This window comes from Hemitrygon akajei, chromosome 2 (assembly GCF_048418815.1).
Source record: "Hemitrygon akajei chromosome 2, sHemAka1.3, whole genome shotgun sequence".
NCBI classification, from domain to species: domain Eukaryota; kingdom Metazoa; phylum Chordata; class Chondrichthyes; order Myliobatiformes; family Dasyatidae; genus Hemitrygon; species Hemitrygon akajei.
In genome coordinates this window covers 87,777,798-87,796,487 of record NC_133125.1, presented here as the reverse complement: position 1 = coordinate 87,796,487, position 18,690 = coordinate 87,777,798, and the positions used below count along the sequence as shown (strand labels likewise).

The 18,690-nt window shown below is 43.2% G+C and overlaps 1 protein-coding gene across 6 annotated transcripts in view; it reads left to right on the top strand.

Moving 5' to 3' along the window:
• bin1a (bridging integrator 1a) overlaps positions 1-18,690 on the top strand; it is a 151,320-nt gene that overhangs the window by 127,327 nt on the left and 5,303 nt on the right. For all 6 annotated transcript variants that reach the window (XM_073025509.1, XM_073025545.1, XM_073025536.1 and 3 more), the window contains 2 exons: positions 4,735-4,806; positions 6,807-6,923. In XM_073025509.1, coding sequence (XP_072881610.1) covers positions 4,735-4,806; positions 6,807-6,923 — 189 coding nt within the window. The remainder of the gene's footprint in view (positions 1-4,734; positions 4,807-6,806; positions 6,924-18,690) is intronic.

Below are 18,690 nucleotides of genomic sequence, written 5' to 3'. Positions count from 1 at the left end.
ATACTCAATGGTCACTGAGGTACACGTGCACCTCATTAATGTAAATATCTAATCAGTTAATCACATGGCAGCAGGTTCATTTGTTCAGACCAAACATCAGAATGGGGAAGAACTATGATCTATGCGACTTTGATTGAGGGATGATTGTTGGTGTCAGTATGTCAAACAGCTGATCTAGGTTTATCCATGCGCAACAGTCTCCAGGGTTTACAGGGAATGGTGCGAAAACAAACAAACAATCCGGTTCTGAGGGTGAAAACATATGGTTTGAGGTCAGAGGAGAATGGCTAGACTGGTTCAAGTTGACCAGAAGGTGACAGTTACTCAACTAACCATATGTTACAACAGTGTTGTGCAGAAGAGCATCTCTGAATGCATAAGTTGAACCTTGAAGTGGCTGTCCTACAGAGGCAGAAAGCATTAACCATTTGTAGCTACTTCCCACCTTTGATAATTAACAGCTTCAAAGTAACAAATCTTATAATTAGTTGAAAGTGAGATTAGTTGAAGTAACATTCTTAAAAGTCAGCTTTCAGGACACCCTGGGTTCCACTCCTGTCCCTTTATAAAATGACCTTTAAGTGTACATGCACACTCCCCATAGAACAGTGCTTGCTTTTTTGGTCATCCTTGTGCATTTGAGTGAACTTGGAAATTTATCCAGGAAAACTGGCAATACCGGTAGCTTGTATCAAACTTTTGATATTGAGGTTTACCAGTGGGCAATTAGCTTGCTGCCTTGCTGTTCAATAAGATCATAGCTGATCTGATTGGCAGCAGTAATACATGGAAATTACTGAGGTGATGGACAGTAGCAAGCAGAGGAAAAATCAAGTGATCATTCTGTGGAGAATCGACTAATCTCACTTTCAACTAATTATATGGTTTATTACTTTGAAACTGTGAATTATCAGGGGTGGGAGGTAGCTACAAATGGCTAATGTTCTTTAAAAAAAAAATAAACTGAGTTGCCCAAGTTTATTTCTGCTCCAACCAATTTACTGGTTGTGACTGAAATGTGAATACCAGGTCACACAATAGGATCCAGTAGGTGGCCAACCTTGTCAAATCTACTTAAGCTTGATGTTCTTGCGGTCTATTTCCAGAAGTCTTTGCGTGAAAGTGGAGGTGCTTCCATTGATTGTATTATTCCAAAGTACTTAGTATCTCAGTCATGCAGTACCACATTTGTGCTGGCAATCAGTACCAATTAGTATAATGAATAATTGATCTGTAGCCTTGTATCCCTTGGCAATTCAAATGCTTTAGATATTAAATGAATATCCAATACAATCTATTCAAGAACATGTGCTCCAAATTCTAGCCACCTTGAGTGATTTTTTTTTCCAGATTGTTTTTAAAAACCTCTTGCTCCCTTGCCATAAATCTCTGCCCTGTACTTTCTGACCATAAGACATAGGAGCAGAATTAGGCCATTTGGCCCATTGAGTTTGGGCTACCATTCAATCATTGCTGATTTATTATTCCTTTCAACCCATTCTTCTGCCTTCTCCCTGTAACCTTAATAATCAAGAACATATCAATTGCTGCTCCAACTATACCCAGTGACTTGGCTACACAGCCAACCATGCTAATGAATTCTGCAGATTCACACCCCTCTGGCTAAAGAAATTCCTCCTCATCTCTGTTCTAAAGGGATGTCCTATTCTGAGTCAGCAAAGGCAGGAGGGTGGGGTTGAGAGGGATAATAAATTGCTCATGATGAAATGGGGAGCAGACTTGATGAGCTGAATTATGCTCCTGTCTCATAGTCTTGTGGAGGCTGTGCCCTCGGGTACTAGGCACTCCCACCTTTGGGAATGTCCTCCCCACATCCACTTCATCGAGGCCTTTCAATATTCAATAGGCTTTTGACAGTTTTGTTATGACAGGAAGGTTTCAAATTATGTATCTTTATGCCTCTTTTTTATACCCCCTTTTTATACCCCCTTGAGGATCCCTTGAGCCTCTGTAGCTCCAAGGGAAACCCAGACAACCTCATCTCTAAACTTAAACACTCCCATCCCAGGCTATCCCCGCGTGCTGTCCAGCATGGTCATGTTCTTGTGGTGCAGTGTCTAGTTCTGAAAACAACACTTAAACTGTGGCCTAACAGTTGTTCTGTAAATTGCTCTATAAACTTCCTCTGATTTTTAATGTAGGGCAATGTAGGACTGCTGTAGGGGAAAGAATACACCAGCTACTCTTGCCACTGCATCTACTCAAAGCAGAAGTATTATAAATGGGAGTGGCATTGAACTATAGTTAGTATCCAAAGGCTGGCTGTGTTCTTGTGATGTTATTAGGTTGGCTGACCACAAGGTTCCAGATGCAAACAAAACCTGAAACCCTATCCAATCTAAGTAGCTATGGTTACCCTCACTAAAGGGAAGTTGAAATGTAACTACCCAATCTTCAAAGATGAGTTCATTTCCTTGTTTATCCTCCACAGTGAGTTCAGCTGCCAAAACCCACTCTTTGAACAGTTGGGTTCCCCCCTCCCTACCAAGAAGTTACTTCCAGCTAACAAAGTAGTTTAAACAGTTCTTTTATTTTCAGTGATACTTGTTTAAATTCAAACAGCATTCTTAAAACACATTTAACTCACAGATTTCTATCTTTTAAAAGACTTCCAAATTACAAACCATTTCTAAAACACAAGATTTCCAAAATGCAGGTATAATTCCTATAAGCTAAAAAGGTGAGCTGCAGATGAATTTCTCGTGCATTGCAGAAATTAAAGGCAGAGCAATGGATTCCACTTATCATCTTTGTCATTCTTTGTGTTCTTGGCCTATTCCTAAAAAGCCTGAACTGCTTTCTACATTATACTGTCTTTCTGCCTCTTGGGTGACTTTGCACATGTTATATTTTTCCAAATACCAACCAGTCTAAAAGCTGGAGATGGAGGTCCTGTTATCTACAATTACTGCTATGAAGATGACTCCATGAATACACAAAGCTTCCAGCTATTAACAGATCAGCTACTTAGTATGCTAAATGATATTAGCTATCTGGTCTGCAAGCTTCCTTGAACTAAACAACTTGGCCAGTGTTGTCTCGTTGGAACAAGCCCATATGAAACGATCCATTGGCTTGTACTGCACCTCTCAAGAAGTCAGTCCAGGTGCTGTGGCCCAACATCTTGCTTTCCTTCAACAGTGCATTTGTTTGCAAAGCTGGTCTTTTAACAAATTAGGATGAGCAATAAGTTTAGCCTTGACAGCACTGTTTGTGGAATGAGTAAAATATTCAGTACCTCCTATACATAAAATGGCCACTGAGTGCATGTGGTCTTCTGCAGCTGGAGCCCATCCACTTCAAGGTTGAACATCTCCATTCAGAGATGCTCTTTTGCACACCATTGTTTTACCACATGGTTATTTGAGTTATTGTTGCCTACCTGTTAGCTTAAACCAGGCTGGCCTTTCTCCCATTAACAAGATGTCTCATGTACAGAACCACCACTCACTAGATGTTGTTTTGTTTTTCGCACCTTTCTCTGAATTCTTGGGATTGTGTGTGAAAATCCCAGGAGATCAACAGTTTGAGATACTCAAGCCACACCATTTGACACCAACAATCATTCTACAATCAAAGTCACTTAGATCACATTTCTTCCCCATTCTGATGTTTGGTCTGAACAAGATCAAACTAGAGAAGTGAATCTCTAGACCAGGTCTGCATGCTTTAATGCAATGAGTTTCTGCCATAAGATTGGCTAATTGGATATTTACATTAACAAGCAAGTATAGTGTACAGATGTACCTAATAAAGTGGCCACATTGTAATTCATAGCATTCCTGCATTTCCTATCTTTTATAATAAACATTTGTTGAGCAGAGACTATATAATGGAACAGTTTCCATGCAGGGAAATGTTTACATGATGGTCAAAAGGATATCTGGTGACCAAAGTGTTGTTCTTCCTTTCTGTCTGACTTGTTGAGCATTTCCTGTTGTTTCACATTTCTATGTTTTAGATCTTGATTTGCCTCCAAGTGAAGAAATACCAGATGGCACGTGGGAGCTTCCTGCTCCCTAACCAGCTGCTGTTTGACTTTCTGGTGCTCCTTGGAGAGCTCCAGGGTCTCATTTCCATATTGTATTTGAAAGGTGGCGCCTGACTGCAGTGCTACATAGAACTCTGTGACGCCCAATACAGGCTCTTTGTGCCAATCCTTCATCTACTCCATCAATGTAACTGTTCCTTTACACATAGCCCTTCATTTTTCTTTCCTCCCTGTGCCTATCTGCTTCTATTGCATTCCCCCTACCCCTGTCAGTGCATTCCACAGACCCACCACTCTCTTGGGGGGGGGGGGTAATGGAATGAACACCTCTGACAACCCCTCCCCTTTCCTCCCAACAAATACCCCTCGTATTTTAGAGCAGCCTGGCTGTCTACTCGACAGGCTGCTCTGGGATATCAGCTACATTTGTTTTCCTTTCTTGGGAGGAGATCTGTCTGCAACCAGTTTGTCTTCTGGATGCCTCTCTCTCCCTCCACCCTCTTTTCGGGGATCTTGAGGCTAGCTGGAGGTTGTTGAGAGTATTGAGTGACTGAAGTCTGATCGCATCTATTTGCCTAAGTTTTGACCCGAGGTGTAGTGATTAGAGCAGTGAAGAGTGACCAAGAGGCAAACACTTTACAATGTTATTAGAATGTTGAGAATTGAAGTATTTTTAACTGTTTAGAAGCTTGCTTTCCTTCTGATGTGTTTTTCCCTTTCAGTTGGAGGTACAAGCTGAACCACAGTGTGAAGTTGTGGAGAATGAGAATGAAACAGAGACTCCAGCTATGACGGTGATGCCTTGTTTTGCTTGTACACAGTTTAGAAACAGGCCACTAAAGCCTCAGTGTCTTTACGGCTGATTTTATACCTTTCTCTTTGAGCAGGGTGGTGGAGCTGTTACCTTCTTGGGAACGGGTAGAATGAGCTTTTTGATTAGTTTTGTATCTTCCATTGGTTGGTTAGGTTGTAATGTACATCATTATCTTGTTTGCCTGAACACTAGAACAACTATATTGGATCTTGATAGCAATTGAGAACACAGAACATAGACCCTTTGGCCCACAATATTGTGCTGACCTTTTAATCTACTCTCAATCAATTAACCCTTCCATCATACATAGACCTATCTCTTTCTCTCATCCATGTGCTTATCTAAGAGTTTCTTAAATGGCCCTAATGCATTTGTGTCTGCCACCACCCTGTCACCCTCCACTCTTATTTTTTTTAAAAACCTACAGTATCTCTGACATGTACTTTCCTCTAATCACCTTAAAATTACGTGCCCTTGCATTAGTCATTTCTGCCCAGGGAAAAAGTTTCTAGCTATCCATTCAATCTATACCTTCTTAGCATCTTGTATGCCTCTATCAAGTCTAATGTATAAGCAAATAGGACGATTAAGCTTGGGTACATATCTTGCTCTCTAGTCAATGCAGTATGGAGAAACCTTAAGAAGTTCTGGAAAGCTGAAAATGCTAGAGATGAACATCATGAAATTTATGTTGCTACATGATTTTATTTTTGCATAGTCCTTCCAATACTGTTGTGTAAAGAGATGTAATTGCCCTGTGAAAACGGCACTTGCTCCTACCATTGGCTCCTGGCTGCTTATGTGTCTTCTAAAGGAAAATCTTAAGGTTCCTGTTGCCTCCCTGACCCCTGTGTCATAAAATGCTTTCCTTTGATTCAGGATTTTGTATCCTGGTGTCTGTCCCCTGTGCTTGGAGGTCCTTCCACATTTGTATTGTTAAGGCAAGGTGGAGGTGAGCAGAAAAGAAGGAATGTTGAGGCAAACTTCCATTTCTATTGTGATTTTTCTTTTAAGTCTGCCTTATCAAAAGCTTAGCAGCCAGTAATTTTTAGTCCTTTTTTTGTAGCCCTGTCCTCATCTTTTCTCTAGTAATGCCTTTGATCAAAACAATTTTTATCCTTGTATATGACACCTTGTATTCAATCTGTTTAGCCAAAACCTTGAACCTTATCTCTTTGAAACTGCTTCTATTATAACCCTTCAATCTGTGGACTCTACCAGTTCAGCTTCCTGTACCTTCCCTAGTTTCCATTGCTTTAGAGTGCTGAGTGGCCAGTGTCTAGAGCTCTTGAACTCTTTCCACTTTGCTAAAAGGCCATCTGTGTCCAACAATAATTGCTGATCCAATATCTTCCTATCACGTTCCGTTGAATGTTGCTGTTGGCCCCTTAATGTTGTTGGGCTTGAAATTCTGCCCTGTGTTCGTTTAGGAAGAGAGACAACTTACACCGGAATATTACAAAACGTGGCTTTATTGCAGAATTCGTAACTGGCACAGCGAATCCACGGAGTCGCTGGAGAAGGCGTTCTGTTTTCCCCTTACAATCTGCTCTTATTTATACCCCTTTTCCCCCCAGCACAACCCCGCTACATATTAGGTAATATCGGGCACTTGTGTCCATCTTATTGGCCCGCAGCCATATGCTCACGAGTTACCTGTTTCTTTTGTTTACTGAATCACGTGACACTAGTAGTTTCGGTGTAGCGGGGTCCCCAGTTTCGCTCCCCCCTCCCTCGCATTCCGGCCTCCTAACATTATGTGTGTTACGTGAGCCACTCCTGACCTGTAATGGCAGTCTCGAATTAACCCCAACAATGTTTAATTACCTTGAAAACACTATAATACTGCAAACGCAGGCTAATTTTGTCCAATAACACCTTGAATATCAAACTGCTACTGTGATTTACGAAAATAAACATTTAGGTAAGTCACAGTGTTATTTGGTTTCCAAAACATTAAAGCTTCCCTTTGTTTTTAAGACTAAGAATGTCATCCCAAATGTGGTAGTAGAGACCTCGACAGAGTCTACGAATGATGCTGTGTATGACACCGTCCCCACGGAGGAGAGTGAACTGCCACCCGGATTTCAGTTTAAGGTAGGTGAGAACTTCATCAGTTTACCATTTAATGAATTAATTCCTTTGTTAGAAACATTGTCATCAGTATGACCAGCATTTATTGTCCAAAACAGAACTGAAATTAAAAATGTGATGAGCTGACCTAGTGTATGAACTGATGAAGATATTCCTTCAGTGATGGGAAGGAGCTCTGGTGTTCAACCTGCTGCTTGAGGGAATCTGTTCCTGGTTGGGGACTGTGTGTAACTTGAAGGGAGGTGTGAAGTGATGTTCTCGTGTTCTAGCTGCCCTCTAATAATCGAGGTGGTACTGTAGTCTAATGAGTACCTACACTACAGGAAATTATTGTTGACAGTGGTGCATAAAAATAGTTGCGTTACGTGAGAATTATTGGAACTGCAGCCAAAGCAAGTGTCATCCCACTGACATTTCTTTCCAGTATCTGCAGGATGTTCCAGGAATCGGACTGGCCAGAGTTGGGCCAAAGGAATATTTCCACAGAGTCTGGTGGAAATGCTTGGTCTTTAAGTCATACAGAACAATAACAGGTCCTTTGGCCCACTGGTCCATGCTAACCAAGCTGGTCCAATTTGCAAGAGCTTAGATCATAAGACATAAGAACTGAATTAGGCCATTTGGCCCATTGAGTCTGGTCCACCATTCAATCATGGCTGATTCTCAACCCCATTCTCTGGTCTTCTCATTGTAAGGGTTGATGCCCTTACTAATCAAAAATCTGTCAACCTCCACTTTAAATATACCCAATAATTCATTCTCCACAGCCATCTGTGGCAATTCCACAGATTCAACACCGTCAGTATAAAGATGAGGTGGAATTTCTTAGCCAAAAGGACATCCTTCCAGAGGCTCTGCCTCTGGTCTCAGATTTGCCCACTATTGGAAATATCCTTTCCATATCCACTGTCTAGGCCTTTCAGTATTTGATAGGTTTCAATGAAATTCTCTCTTCTTCCTCTCCCCCTTCTCCCCCCCCCCCCCCCAAACTCCCAACGAGTGCAGGCCCAGAGTCATCATGCACTCCTCCTATGCTAACCCTTTCATTCCCAGGATCATTTTTGTGAATCTGCTCTGGCCCTCCAATGCCAGCACATCCTTTTTTGTGCCAGAGCTCCTCACAATACTCCACGTGTAGTCTGACCAGTGCCTTATAAAGCCTCAGCATTACATCCTTTAATGTTAGAGTCCCTTTGAAATGAATGCTAACATTGCATTTGCCTGCCTTACCACTGACTCAACCTGCAAGTTAAACTTGGGGAATCGTGTACAAAACTCCAAGTCCCCTTTGCACAGCTGATTTCTGTATTTTCTCCTTTTAGAAAAGTCTATGCACCTTTATTCCTTCTACCAAGGTGCATCCCCATGCGATTCCCTCACTGTCTTCCATCTGCCACGTCTTTGCCCACTTTTCTAATCTAAGACCTATAGACTTCCTTCTTCCTCAACACTATGTACCCTTCCACCTGTCTTTGTATCGTCTGCAAACTTGGCCACATAGCCGTTAATTCCTCCTTCCAAATCATTGACATATAATGTGAAAAGAAGCAGTGTCAACACCAACCCTTCAGAGCACCACTATTCACTGGCAGCCAACCAGAAAAGTCCCTTTTGTTCCTAACTGCCTCTGGAGCGTCAGCCAATGTTTTATTCATGATGCTATTGCATGGATTACCATGGGTTCTCATCTTTTTAAGCAGCCTCGAGCAGCACCTTGTCAAAGTCCTTGTGAAAATCCAAGTAAACAACATCCACTAACTCTGCTTTGTCTATACGGCCTGTTGTTTCCTTGGAGTTCTAACATACTTCCCCTTAAGGAAACAGTGCTGACTTCACTGGACATAATATGCTAAATGTGGTCTCATCAGCAAAGTTCAAGTACATTTATTGTCAAATATGCATACTATATACAACCTGTGGTTTGACTCCTTGCAGGCAGTCACAAAACAATAGAACCCATTTAAAAAACAAACTGTCAAATATCCAGTGTGCAGGAAAAAAAATCAAGTGGTGCAAACAACAAAAGTAAGCAAATGACATTCAGAACTGAAGTTCACGAAAATGAGTCCACAGCTACAAAGTCAGTCATCACTGCATCTGGTCCAGGAGCCTGTTAGTTGCAGGCCACAGCTGCAGTTCAGCACAGAGACGAGTAGATCTCACAGAGCAGCAAGCGTAACTGGCCCTGTCACCCTGATCTTTTTAATCCGGTTGGTGCTTAAGCCATCCAAACCTTGGGTCATTCCTTGCCATCAGACCTGGGCTCTGCCACTTCAATATGCCCTTGGGCCTGAGCCCACCGCCTCGATTTGACCCATACCCAACCATTCCAATTTGCTCCATTGCTTAAATTTGTCATACCTCGGATCCTCCCTCGCTCTCAGGCTCAGACCTGGACCCCACTGCCTCAACTCTGCCTCACCTCTGTTTACCTCGCTTTGGTTCTGCCCATCAAATGGCCGCTCCAGCAATGGCCAAATGTTGGCTCATTCCCTGCTCTCAAGCCCAGGTCCTGTCATCTCAGTTAACATAGAAGCATAGAAAACCTACAGCACAATACAGGCCGTTCGGCTCACAAAGCCGTGCCAAACATCCTTACCTGAGAAATTACCTATTATTACCCAAAGCCCTCTATTTTCCTAAGCTCCACGTACCTATCCAAGAGTCTGTTAAAAGACCCTATTGTATCTGCCTCCACCACCTTTGCCGGCAGCCCATTCCACGCACTCACCATTTTCTGCGTTTTAAAAATAAACTTACCCTGACATCTCCTCCGTACCTTCTTCCAAGCACCTTAAAACTGTGCCCCCTCATGCTAGCCATTTCAGCCCTGGGAAAAAACCTCTGACTATCCACACGATCAAAGTCTCTCATCATCTTGTACACCTCTATCAGGTCACCTTTCATCCTTCGTTGCTCCAAGGAGAAAAGGCTGAGTTCACTCAACCTATTCTGATAAAGGCATGCTCTCCAATCCAGGCAACATCCTTGTAAATCTTCTCTGCACCTTTTCTATGGTTTCCACATCCTTCCTGTAGTGAGGTGACCAGAACTGAGCACAGTCCTCCAAGTGGGGTCTGACCAGGGTCCTACATAGCTGCAACATTACCTCTCTGCTCCTAAATTCAATTCCACGATTGATGAAGGCCAATGCACCGTATGCCTTCTTAACCACAGAGTCAACCTGCACATCAGCTTTGAGTGGCCCATGGACTCGGACCCTAAGATCCCACTGATCCTCCACACTGCCATGAGTCTTACCATTAATACGATATTTTGCCATCATATTTGACCTACCAAAATGAACCACCTCACACTTAGCTGGGTTGAACTCCATCTGCCTTTTCTCTGTGCAGTTTTGCATCCTATCAATGTCACACAGTAACCTCTGACAGCCCTCCACACTATCCACAATACCCTCAACCTTTGTGTCATCAGCTAATTTACTAACCCATCCCTCCACTTCCTTATCAAGGTCATTTATAAAAATCACGAAGGGTAGGGGTACCAGAACAGATCCCTGAGGCACTCCACTGGTCACTGACCTCCATGTAGAATATGATCAGTCTACATCCACTCTTTGCCTTCTGTGGACAAGCCAGTTCTGGATCCACAAAGCAATGTCCCCTTGGATCCCATGCCTCCTTACTTTCTCAATATGCCTTGCATGGGATACCTTGTCAAATGCCTTGATGAAATCCATATACACTACATCTACTGCTCTTCCTTCATCAGTATGTTTAGTCACATCCTCAAAAAATCCAATCAGGTTCGTAAGGCATGATCTGCCTTTGATGAAGCCATGCTGACTATTCCTAATCTATTCCTCTCTAAATGTTCATAAATCATGCCTCCCAGGATCTTCTCCATCAACTTGCCAACCACTGAAGTAAGTCTCACTGGTCTATAATTTCCTCGGCTATCTCTATTCCCTTTCTTGAATAAGAGAGCAACATCCGCAACCCTCCAATCCTCCAGAACCTATACTGTCTTCATTGATGATGCAAAGATCATCGCCAGAGGCTCAGCGGTCTCCCCCCTCACCTCCCACAGTAGCCTGGGGTACATCTCGTCCGGTCCTGGTGACTTATCCAACTTGATGCTTTCCAAAACCTCCAGCACATCCCCTTTCTTAATATCTACATGCTCAAGTTTTTCAGTCCGCTGTAAGTCATCCCTACAATCACCAAGATCCTTTTCCATAGTGAATACTGAAGTAAAGTATTCATTAAGTACCTCTGCTATCTCCTCCAGTTCCATTCACACTTTTCCACTGTTACACTTGATAGGTCCTATTCTTTTACATTTTATCCTCTTTCTCTTTACGTACTTGTAGAATGCCTTGGGGTTTTCCTAAATCCTGTCTGACAAGACCTTCTCATGGCTCCTTCTGGCTTTCATAATTTCATTCTTAAGCTCCTTTCTGCTAGCCTTATAATCTTCTAGATCTCCCTCATTACCTAGTTTTTTTTTGAATCTTTCATAAGCTCTTTTCTTCTTGACTAGATTTACAGCTGCCTTTGTACACCACAGTTCCTGTACCCTACCATCCTTTCCCTGTCTTATTGGAATGTACCTATGCAGAACTCCATGCAAATATCCCCGAACATTTGTCACATTTCTTCCGTACATTTCCCCAAGAACATCTGTTTCCAATTTATGCTTCCACATTCCTGCCTGATAACCTCATAATTCCCTTAACTCCAATTAACCGTTTCACTAACCTGTCTGTTCCATTCCCTCTCCAATGCTATGGTAAAGGAGATATAATTATTATCACTATCTCCAAAATGCTCTCCCACTGAGAGATCTGACACCTGACCAGGTTCATTTCCGAAAACCAGATCAAGTACAGCTTCTCCTCTTGTAGGCTTGTACTGTGTCAAGAAACCTTCCTGGACACTCCTAACAAACTGCACCCCATCTAAACCTCTAGCTTTAGGGACATGCTAACTGATATTTTGGAAATTAAAATCTCCCACCACAACAACCCTGTTATTACACCTTTCCACAATCTGTCTCCCTATCTACTTCTCGATGTTACTGTTGAGTAGTCTATAAAAACAGAGTTATTGAACCCTTCCTATTCCTAACTTCCACCCACAGAGACTCAGTAGACAATCCCTGCATGACTTCCGCCTCTTCTGCAGCTGACACTATCTCTGATCAACAGTGCCACACCCCCACCTGTTTTACCTCCCTCCCTGTCCTTTCTGAAATGTATAAAGCCTGGCACTTGAAGTAACCATTCCTGCCCCTGAGCCATCCAAGTCTCAATCATGGCAACAACCTCATAGCTCCAAGTATTGATCCACGTTCTAAGCTCATCCGCTTTGTTCATAATACACCTTGCATTAAAATAGACACATCTCAAACTGTCGGTCTGAGCGCGTCCCTTCTCTGTCACCTGCCTGTCCTCCCTCCCGCACTGTCTCCAAACTTTATTTGTGAGCTAAATGCCTCTTCCCCAGTCTCTTCAGTTCAGTTCCCACCCCCCCAGCAATTCTAGTTTAAACTCTCCCCTCCAAAGCTACCAGCCAGGATATTGGTCCCCCTAGGATTTCAGTGCAACCTGTCCTTTTTGTATAGGTCACACCTGCCCCAAAAGAGGCCCCAATGATCCAAAAATCTGAATCCCTGCCTCCTGCTCCAATCCGTCAGCCATGCATTTATCCTCCACCTCATTCTAATCCTATACTCACTGTCATGTGACACAGGCAATAATCCCGACATTACTACCTTTGAGGTCCTGCTTCCCAACTTCCTTCCTAACTCCCTGTAATGTTTTCAGGACCTCCTACTTTTTCCTACCTATGTCATTGGTACCAATGTGTACCACGACCTCTGGCTCCTCCTTCCCACTGCAGGATATCGTGGACATGATCAGAAACATCTTAGACCCTGGCACCTGGGAGGCAAACTACCATCCGTGTTTCTTTTGTGCGTCCACAGAATCACCTGTCTGACCCTCTAACTATAGAGTCCCCAATCACTGCTGCCATCCTCTTCCTTTCCCTACCCTTCTGAGCCACAGGGCCAGCAGCCACTGTTGCTTCCCCCAGGTAGGCTGTCCCTTCCCTCCCTCACCCCCTCTCCAACAGTACTCAAACAGGAGTACTTATTCTTACGGGGTCAGTCACAGCGGTACTCTCTGGCCTCCGACTCTTGCCCTTCCCTCTCCTGACTGTTACCCACTTATCTGTCTTCCTAGTCCCTAGTGTGACTACCTGCCTATAGCTTCTCTCTATCACCTCCTCATTCCCACAGACCAGACGAAGGTCATGGAGCTGCATCTCCAGTTCCCTAATGTGGTCCCTAAGGAGCTGCAGCTTGACACACCTGGCACAGATGTGGCCGTCCGGGAGGCCGGGAGTCTCCTGGACTACCAAACACTGAGCACAGAACACCGGCTTCACACACATACTTTCTGTCTGTGTTCTACACTGGCAACCTACTTCCTACTCTGTCTCCCACTACTCTGGCGCCTGCTCTTTAAAGCTGTCTCCATTTAAGCTCTTCTCGCCGTTCTACTTGGCTGACATCCACACGCTTGCACAGTCGCGTCCGATCAAACAGCTGAAGAAAGTTTGTCCATACATGCTGTGATGCAGTCATCCTGCACCTTTGAGACTTCAGTTCACATTTCAAAATGGCAGGCAGTTCCGACAGGGAAGTTATAGGTTATTGATGCCAGTGATCGTATCCAAGAAAATGTGTGATTAATACAGTAATTTATTGTTGTTTTGTTTGTTACCGACAAATAGTGGCTGTGCTTCACAAGCACCATCTTAAACTGGAAGGTTTTTACACTAGTAACATAAACTCTAAGCTTTTAATCTTAATACTAGGAAAAGCCAGTACACCAAAAGCCACATTCACAACCCTCCTTGCTGTGACTCTACTTTCAGGGAACCACACACCTGAACTTCAAGGTCCCTCTGTTCTGCAACAGTTCCCACTTCAGGATGTTAGATGAATTGGTTTTGCATGATACCCAAACCTGGACTTAAAGACCAGAGTTTTTGCTGGTAGTGTGGTAGAGCTTCCGGTCTATGATGGCCCAGCAAAATTTGCTGATGGTAATGCCACGGAGTGTGTAAAGAAGGAATTCTCCAGAAATGTCCCTTGTGACATGCATATCATTTGCCACTGATCCCTGCTCTGAATGTTATCCAGGTCCTGTTGCGTCCCAGTATGATTTACTGAGTTGTGAATGGAATTAAACTTTGTGGTCTTTAGTGAATCTCTGCACTACGGATAATGATGCGGTGAAGATGATTAAAGCAGCTGAAGATGATTGGGCCAAGGTTACAGCCCTGAAGAACTCTTACAATGAAGTCTTTGAGCTGGAATCATTGGCCTCGTGTACACAAATATCCTTTCTATGGTTAGGCTTGAACCATTGAAGTTTTTTGATGCCCAGTGACAGTTTAGATATAGGAACAGAATTGGGACATTCGGCTCATCGAGTCTAATCCACCACTTCATGGCTGATCCACTTTTTCCTCTCAGCCCCAATTTCCTGCCCTCCCCCTATATCCCTTCATACCCTGACCAATCAAGAATTCATCGGCCTCTGCTTTAAACTTGGCTTCCAAAGCTGCCTGTGACAACAAATCCCACAGATTCACCATTCGCTGGCTAAAATTCCTCATAGTCTCCATTCTAAAAGGACATCCCTCTAGTTTGAGGCTGTGTCCTCTGGTCTTAAACACTCTTAAACAGAATTCTTCTAAATTCCAATGAATACAGGCTCAGAGCCGTCAAACACTCTTAATATGGCAAGCTGTTTAATCCTGGAATCATTTTCATGAACCTCCTTTGTACCCTCTCCAGTTTCAGCACATCCTTTCTAGAATAAGGGGCCCAAAACTGCTCTCAGAACTCCAAGTGAGGCCTCAGTGCTTTATACAGTCTCAACCTACAAATTAACCTTTGGGGAATCCTGCACAAGGACTCCCAAATAAATCCCTTTGTGTCTCAGGGTTTTGTACTTTCTCTTCATTTAGAAAATGATCAACCCTTCCATTTCTTCTACCAAAGTGCATGACCATACACTTCCCGACACTGCTACCTGCCATTTCTTTGCTCATTCTCCTAATCTAAGTCCTTCTGTAGCCTCACTTGCTCAAAACTACCCTTCACCTATCTTCATATTGTTTGCAAACTTTGCAATAAAACAATCAATTCCATCATCCAAATCATAACATAAAAAGAATCAGTCCCAACACAGGCCCCTGTGGAACACCACTAGTAACTGGCAGCCAACCAGAAAAGGGTCCCTTTATTCTCACTCTTTGTTTCTTGCCAATCGGACACTGCTTTATCCATGCTAGAATTTTTCCTGTAACCATAGGCTTGTAGCTTGTTAAGCAGCCTCATATGTGGCACTTGGTCAAAGGTCTTCTGAAAGTCCAACATCAACCAATTCTCCTTTGTCTTTACTGCTTGTTATTTCTTAAAATAATTTTATCAAATTTGTTGGGCAACTTTTTCCCTTGAGGAAAACATGCTGACTACGGCCTATTTTATCATGTGCCATCAAGTACCCCGAAATCACCACCTTAACAATTGACTACAGCATCTTCCCAACCACTGAGGTCAGACTAACTGGCCTATAATTTCTTTCCTTCTGCCTCTCACCCCACTTTTCAAGAAGGGTGACATTTTCAATTTTTCTGTAGATTTGATTACCTTCAGACCTTTCAATTTCCCAAGAACCTCCTCCCTAGTAATGGTAACTTCACACACTCCATGACCCCTGATACCTGGAATTTCCACATATTGCAAGTGTTTTCCACAGTGAAGATTGGCATAAATACTTTTTCAGTTCATCTGCCATTTCCTTGTCCCCCCTTACTACCTCTCCAGTATCATTTTCCAACTATCCAATATCCACCTTGCCTCTTTTCCATTATGTACCTGAAGAAGTTTTTGGTATCCTCTTTAATATTATCGGCTAGCTTAATTTCCTATTCCGTCTTTACCTGAATTACTTTTTTGGTTGCCTTCTGTTGGTATTTAAAAGCTTCCCAATCTCATAACTTCCCACTTTTTTTTGCTCTATTATATGCCCTCTTTGGCTTTTATGTTGGCTTTGACTTCACTTGTTTGTCACAGTTGTGTCATTTTGCCTTTAGAATACTACTACCTCTTTAGGATGTATATATCCTGCAACTTCTGAATTGCTTTCAGAAATTCCAGCTATTGCTGCTCGGCCAATATCCCTGCCAGTGTTCCTTTCCAATTCATTCTGGCCAACTCCTCTCTCATGCCTCTGTAATTCCATTTACTCCACTGTAATACTGATGCATCTGACTTCAGCTTCTCAAATTTCAGGGTGAATTTGATCATATTATGATCACTTGTCCCTAAGGGTTCTTGTACCTTAAGCTCACTAATCAATTCCAGTTCATTGCACAAGACCCAATCCAGAATGGTTGATCTCCCAGTGGGCTCAATCACGAGCTGCTCTAAAAGGCCGTCTAGTATACATTCTAGAAATTTCCCCTCTTGTAATCCAGCACCAACCTGATTTTCAAATCTACCTTCATATTGAAATCTCCCATGACTATTGTAACATTGCCCCTTTGGCATCCATTTTCTGTCTCCAGTTGTAACTTGTAAACTACGTCCTTACTACTGTTTGGGGATCTGTATTTAACTCCCATCAGTGTCCTTTTACCCTTTCAGTTCCTTAACTCTACCCACAATGATTCAACACCTTCTGACCCTATGTCACCTCTTCCTAATGACTTTTCATTTTTTACCGACTGAGCCCTGCTACCCCCTCTGCCTTCCTGCCTGTCCTTTTGATACAATGTGTATCCTCGGACATTAAACTCCCAGCTATAATCTTTCAGCAAAGATTCAGTGATGCCTACAACATCATCCCTGCAATTCTGCTACTGTGCTACAAGTTCATCTGCCTTACTCCATGTGCTGTGCGCATTCAAATATAACACCTTCAGTCCTGTATTCATCTTTTTGATTTTGTCCACCTGTTGTATCACAACTCATTCTGTTGACTGCAGTTTTACCCCATCATCAGCCTAGGAGTCCCACTGCACACTACCTTTGTAAACCAGCTATCTTATCTCAGCACTATCACTCCAGTTGCCATCCCCGTCAAACTAGTTTAAACCAACCTGAGCACTTTAACCGACCTACCCACGAGGATATTGGAACCCTTCAGGTTCGGGTGTAACCTGTCCCTTTTGTACAGGTCATACCTCCACAGAAGAGATCACAGTGATCCAGAACTCTGAAACCCTGCCCCCTGCACCAGTTCCTCAGCCACTCATTCATCTGCTATATCATCCTATTCTTGCCTTCACTGGCAGTAAACCAGAGGTTACTACCCAGGAGGTCCAGTTTCTCAGTCTTGTAACTAACTCCCTAGAATCTCTGTTCAGGACCACCCCACCTTGTCTACCTGTATGATTGGTGCCAATATGTACCAAGACTTCTGGCTGCTCACCTTCTCCCTTGAGAATGCCATGGACCCAATCTGAGACGTCCCTGATCCTGGCACTAGGGAGGCAACATACCATCTGAGTGTCTCTATCGATAGTATCTAAAGTTGTGTACCTATTACTGAGGGGAATGGCTACAAGTGGATTCCGCACTGACTGTGCATTTCCCCTCTTTCTCCTAATCGTTACCCAGTTATCTGTTTCCTGCAAGCTAGGGATGACTATCTCCCTGTAGCGCCTGCTTATCACCAACTCGTTCTCCCATATGAATTGAAGGTTATCGAGCTGCAGCTCCAATTCCTTAAAGCGTTCTCTCAGGAGTTGCAGCTTGGTGCACCGGGTGCAGATGTGTTTATCTGGGAGACTGGAGATCTCCCAGACTTCCGACATCCCCCACACACAGTATAAAACACTGCCCATGGAGCTATTCTCACTGAACAGATGTGGAATGAACAAATAAGAACAGAGAGTAACCTTGCAAGATAATCTACCTCACCCAAGCTTGATGAGCCAAAGCCACTCTAAAGAATTGCGCATTCAAAAGAATGGCTGCTCTGCTTGCATTTGAATTATTATTATTGGCCAGTTCTAATGAATCCCTCTTTCTGATTGGTCTCTTCTCAACTCAGAAAATCTGCTGCAAAGTTCTGCCTTCAAAATCTCAATTGCTGCCCTGATTTTAAAAAGTAGTGCTGTTCACGTACCTCTGGTGTGGATTGTCTAGTTTCCAGGGATACTTAAAGCCATACTTAGTCAATCACTGACCCGATGTTAAAGGCAGTTAGCTTCTTCTTGCCTCAGGAATTCAGCTTGCTGATTTTTGGAGTAAATGGTGATGTTTGATGCTAAAGGCTTCTGGTGAAACCCAGACCAGTGGCCAAGTTTTAAAGAGGCATCAGCTTCATTTGCTGCATGTACATTGATACATAATGAAATGCCGCATTTACATCAAGGATGTGCTGAGGACAGCCGCAAGTGTCGCTATGATTTTGGTGCCAACATAGCATGCCCACAACTCACAACACTAACCCGTAGGTCTTTGGAATGTGGGAGGAAGCAGGAGCACCCTTGACAAACATACAAACTATTTACAAACAGCAGTAGGAGTTGAACCCTAGTCATGATCGCACGTACTAACCCCTACACTACTCTGCTGCCCAGAATCCTTCACTGGTGGAGAGTAGCCAGGCTTCCAGCTGTCTGGACCCAAAATCCTGGCATTCCCTCCTGCAACACTCAATTTGAATTATTTTCATTTTCCCCTATCTTTCTCCCTCAATGTCACAAAAACAAAG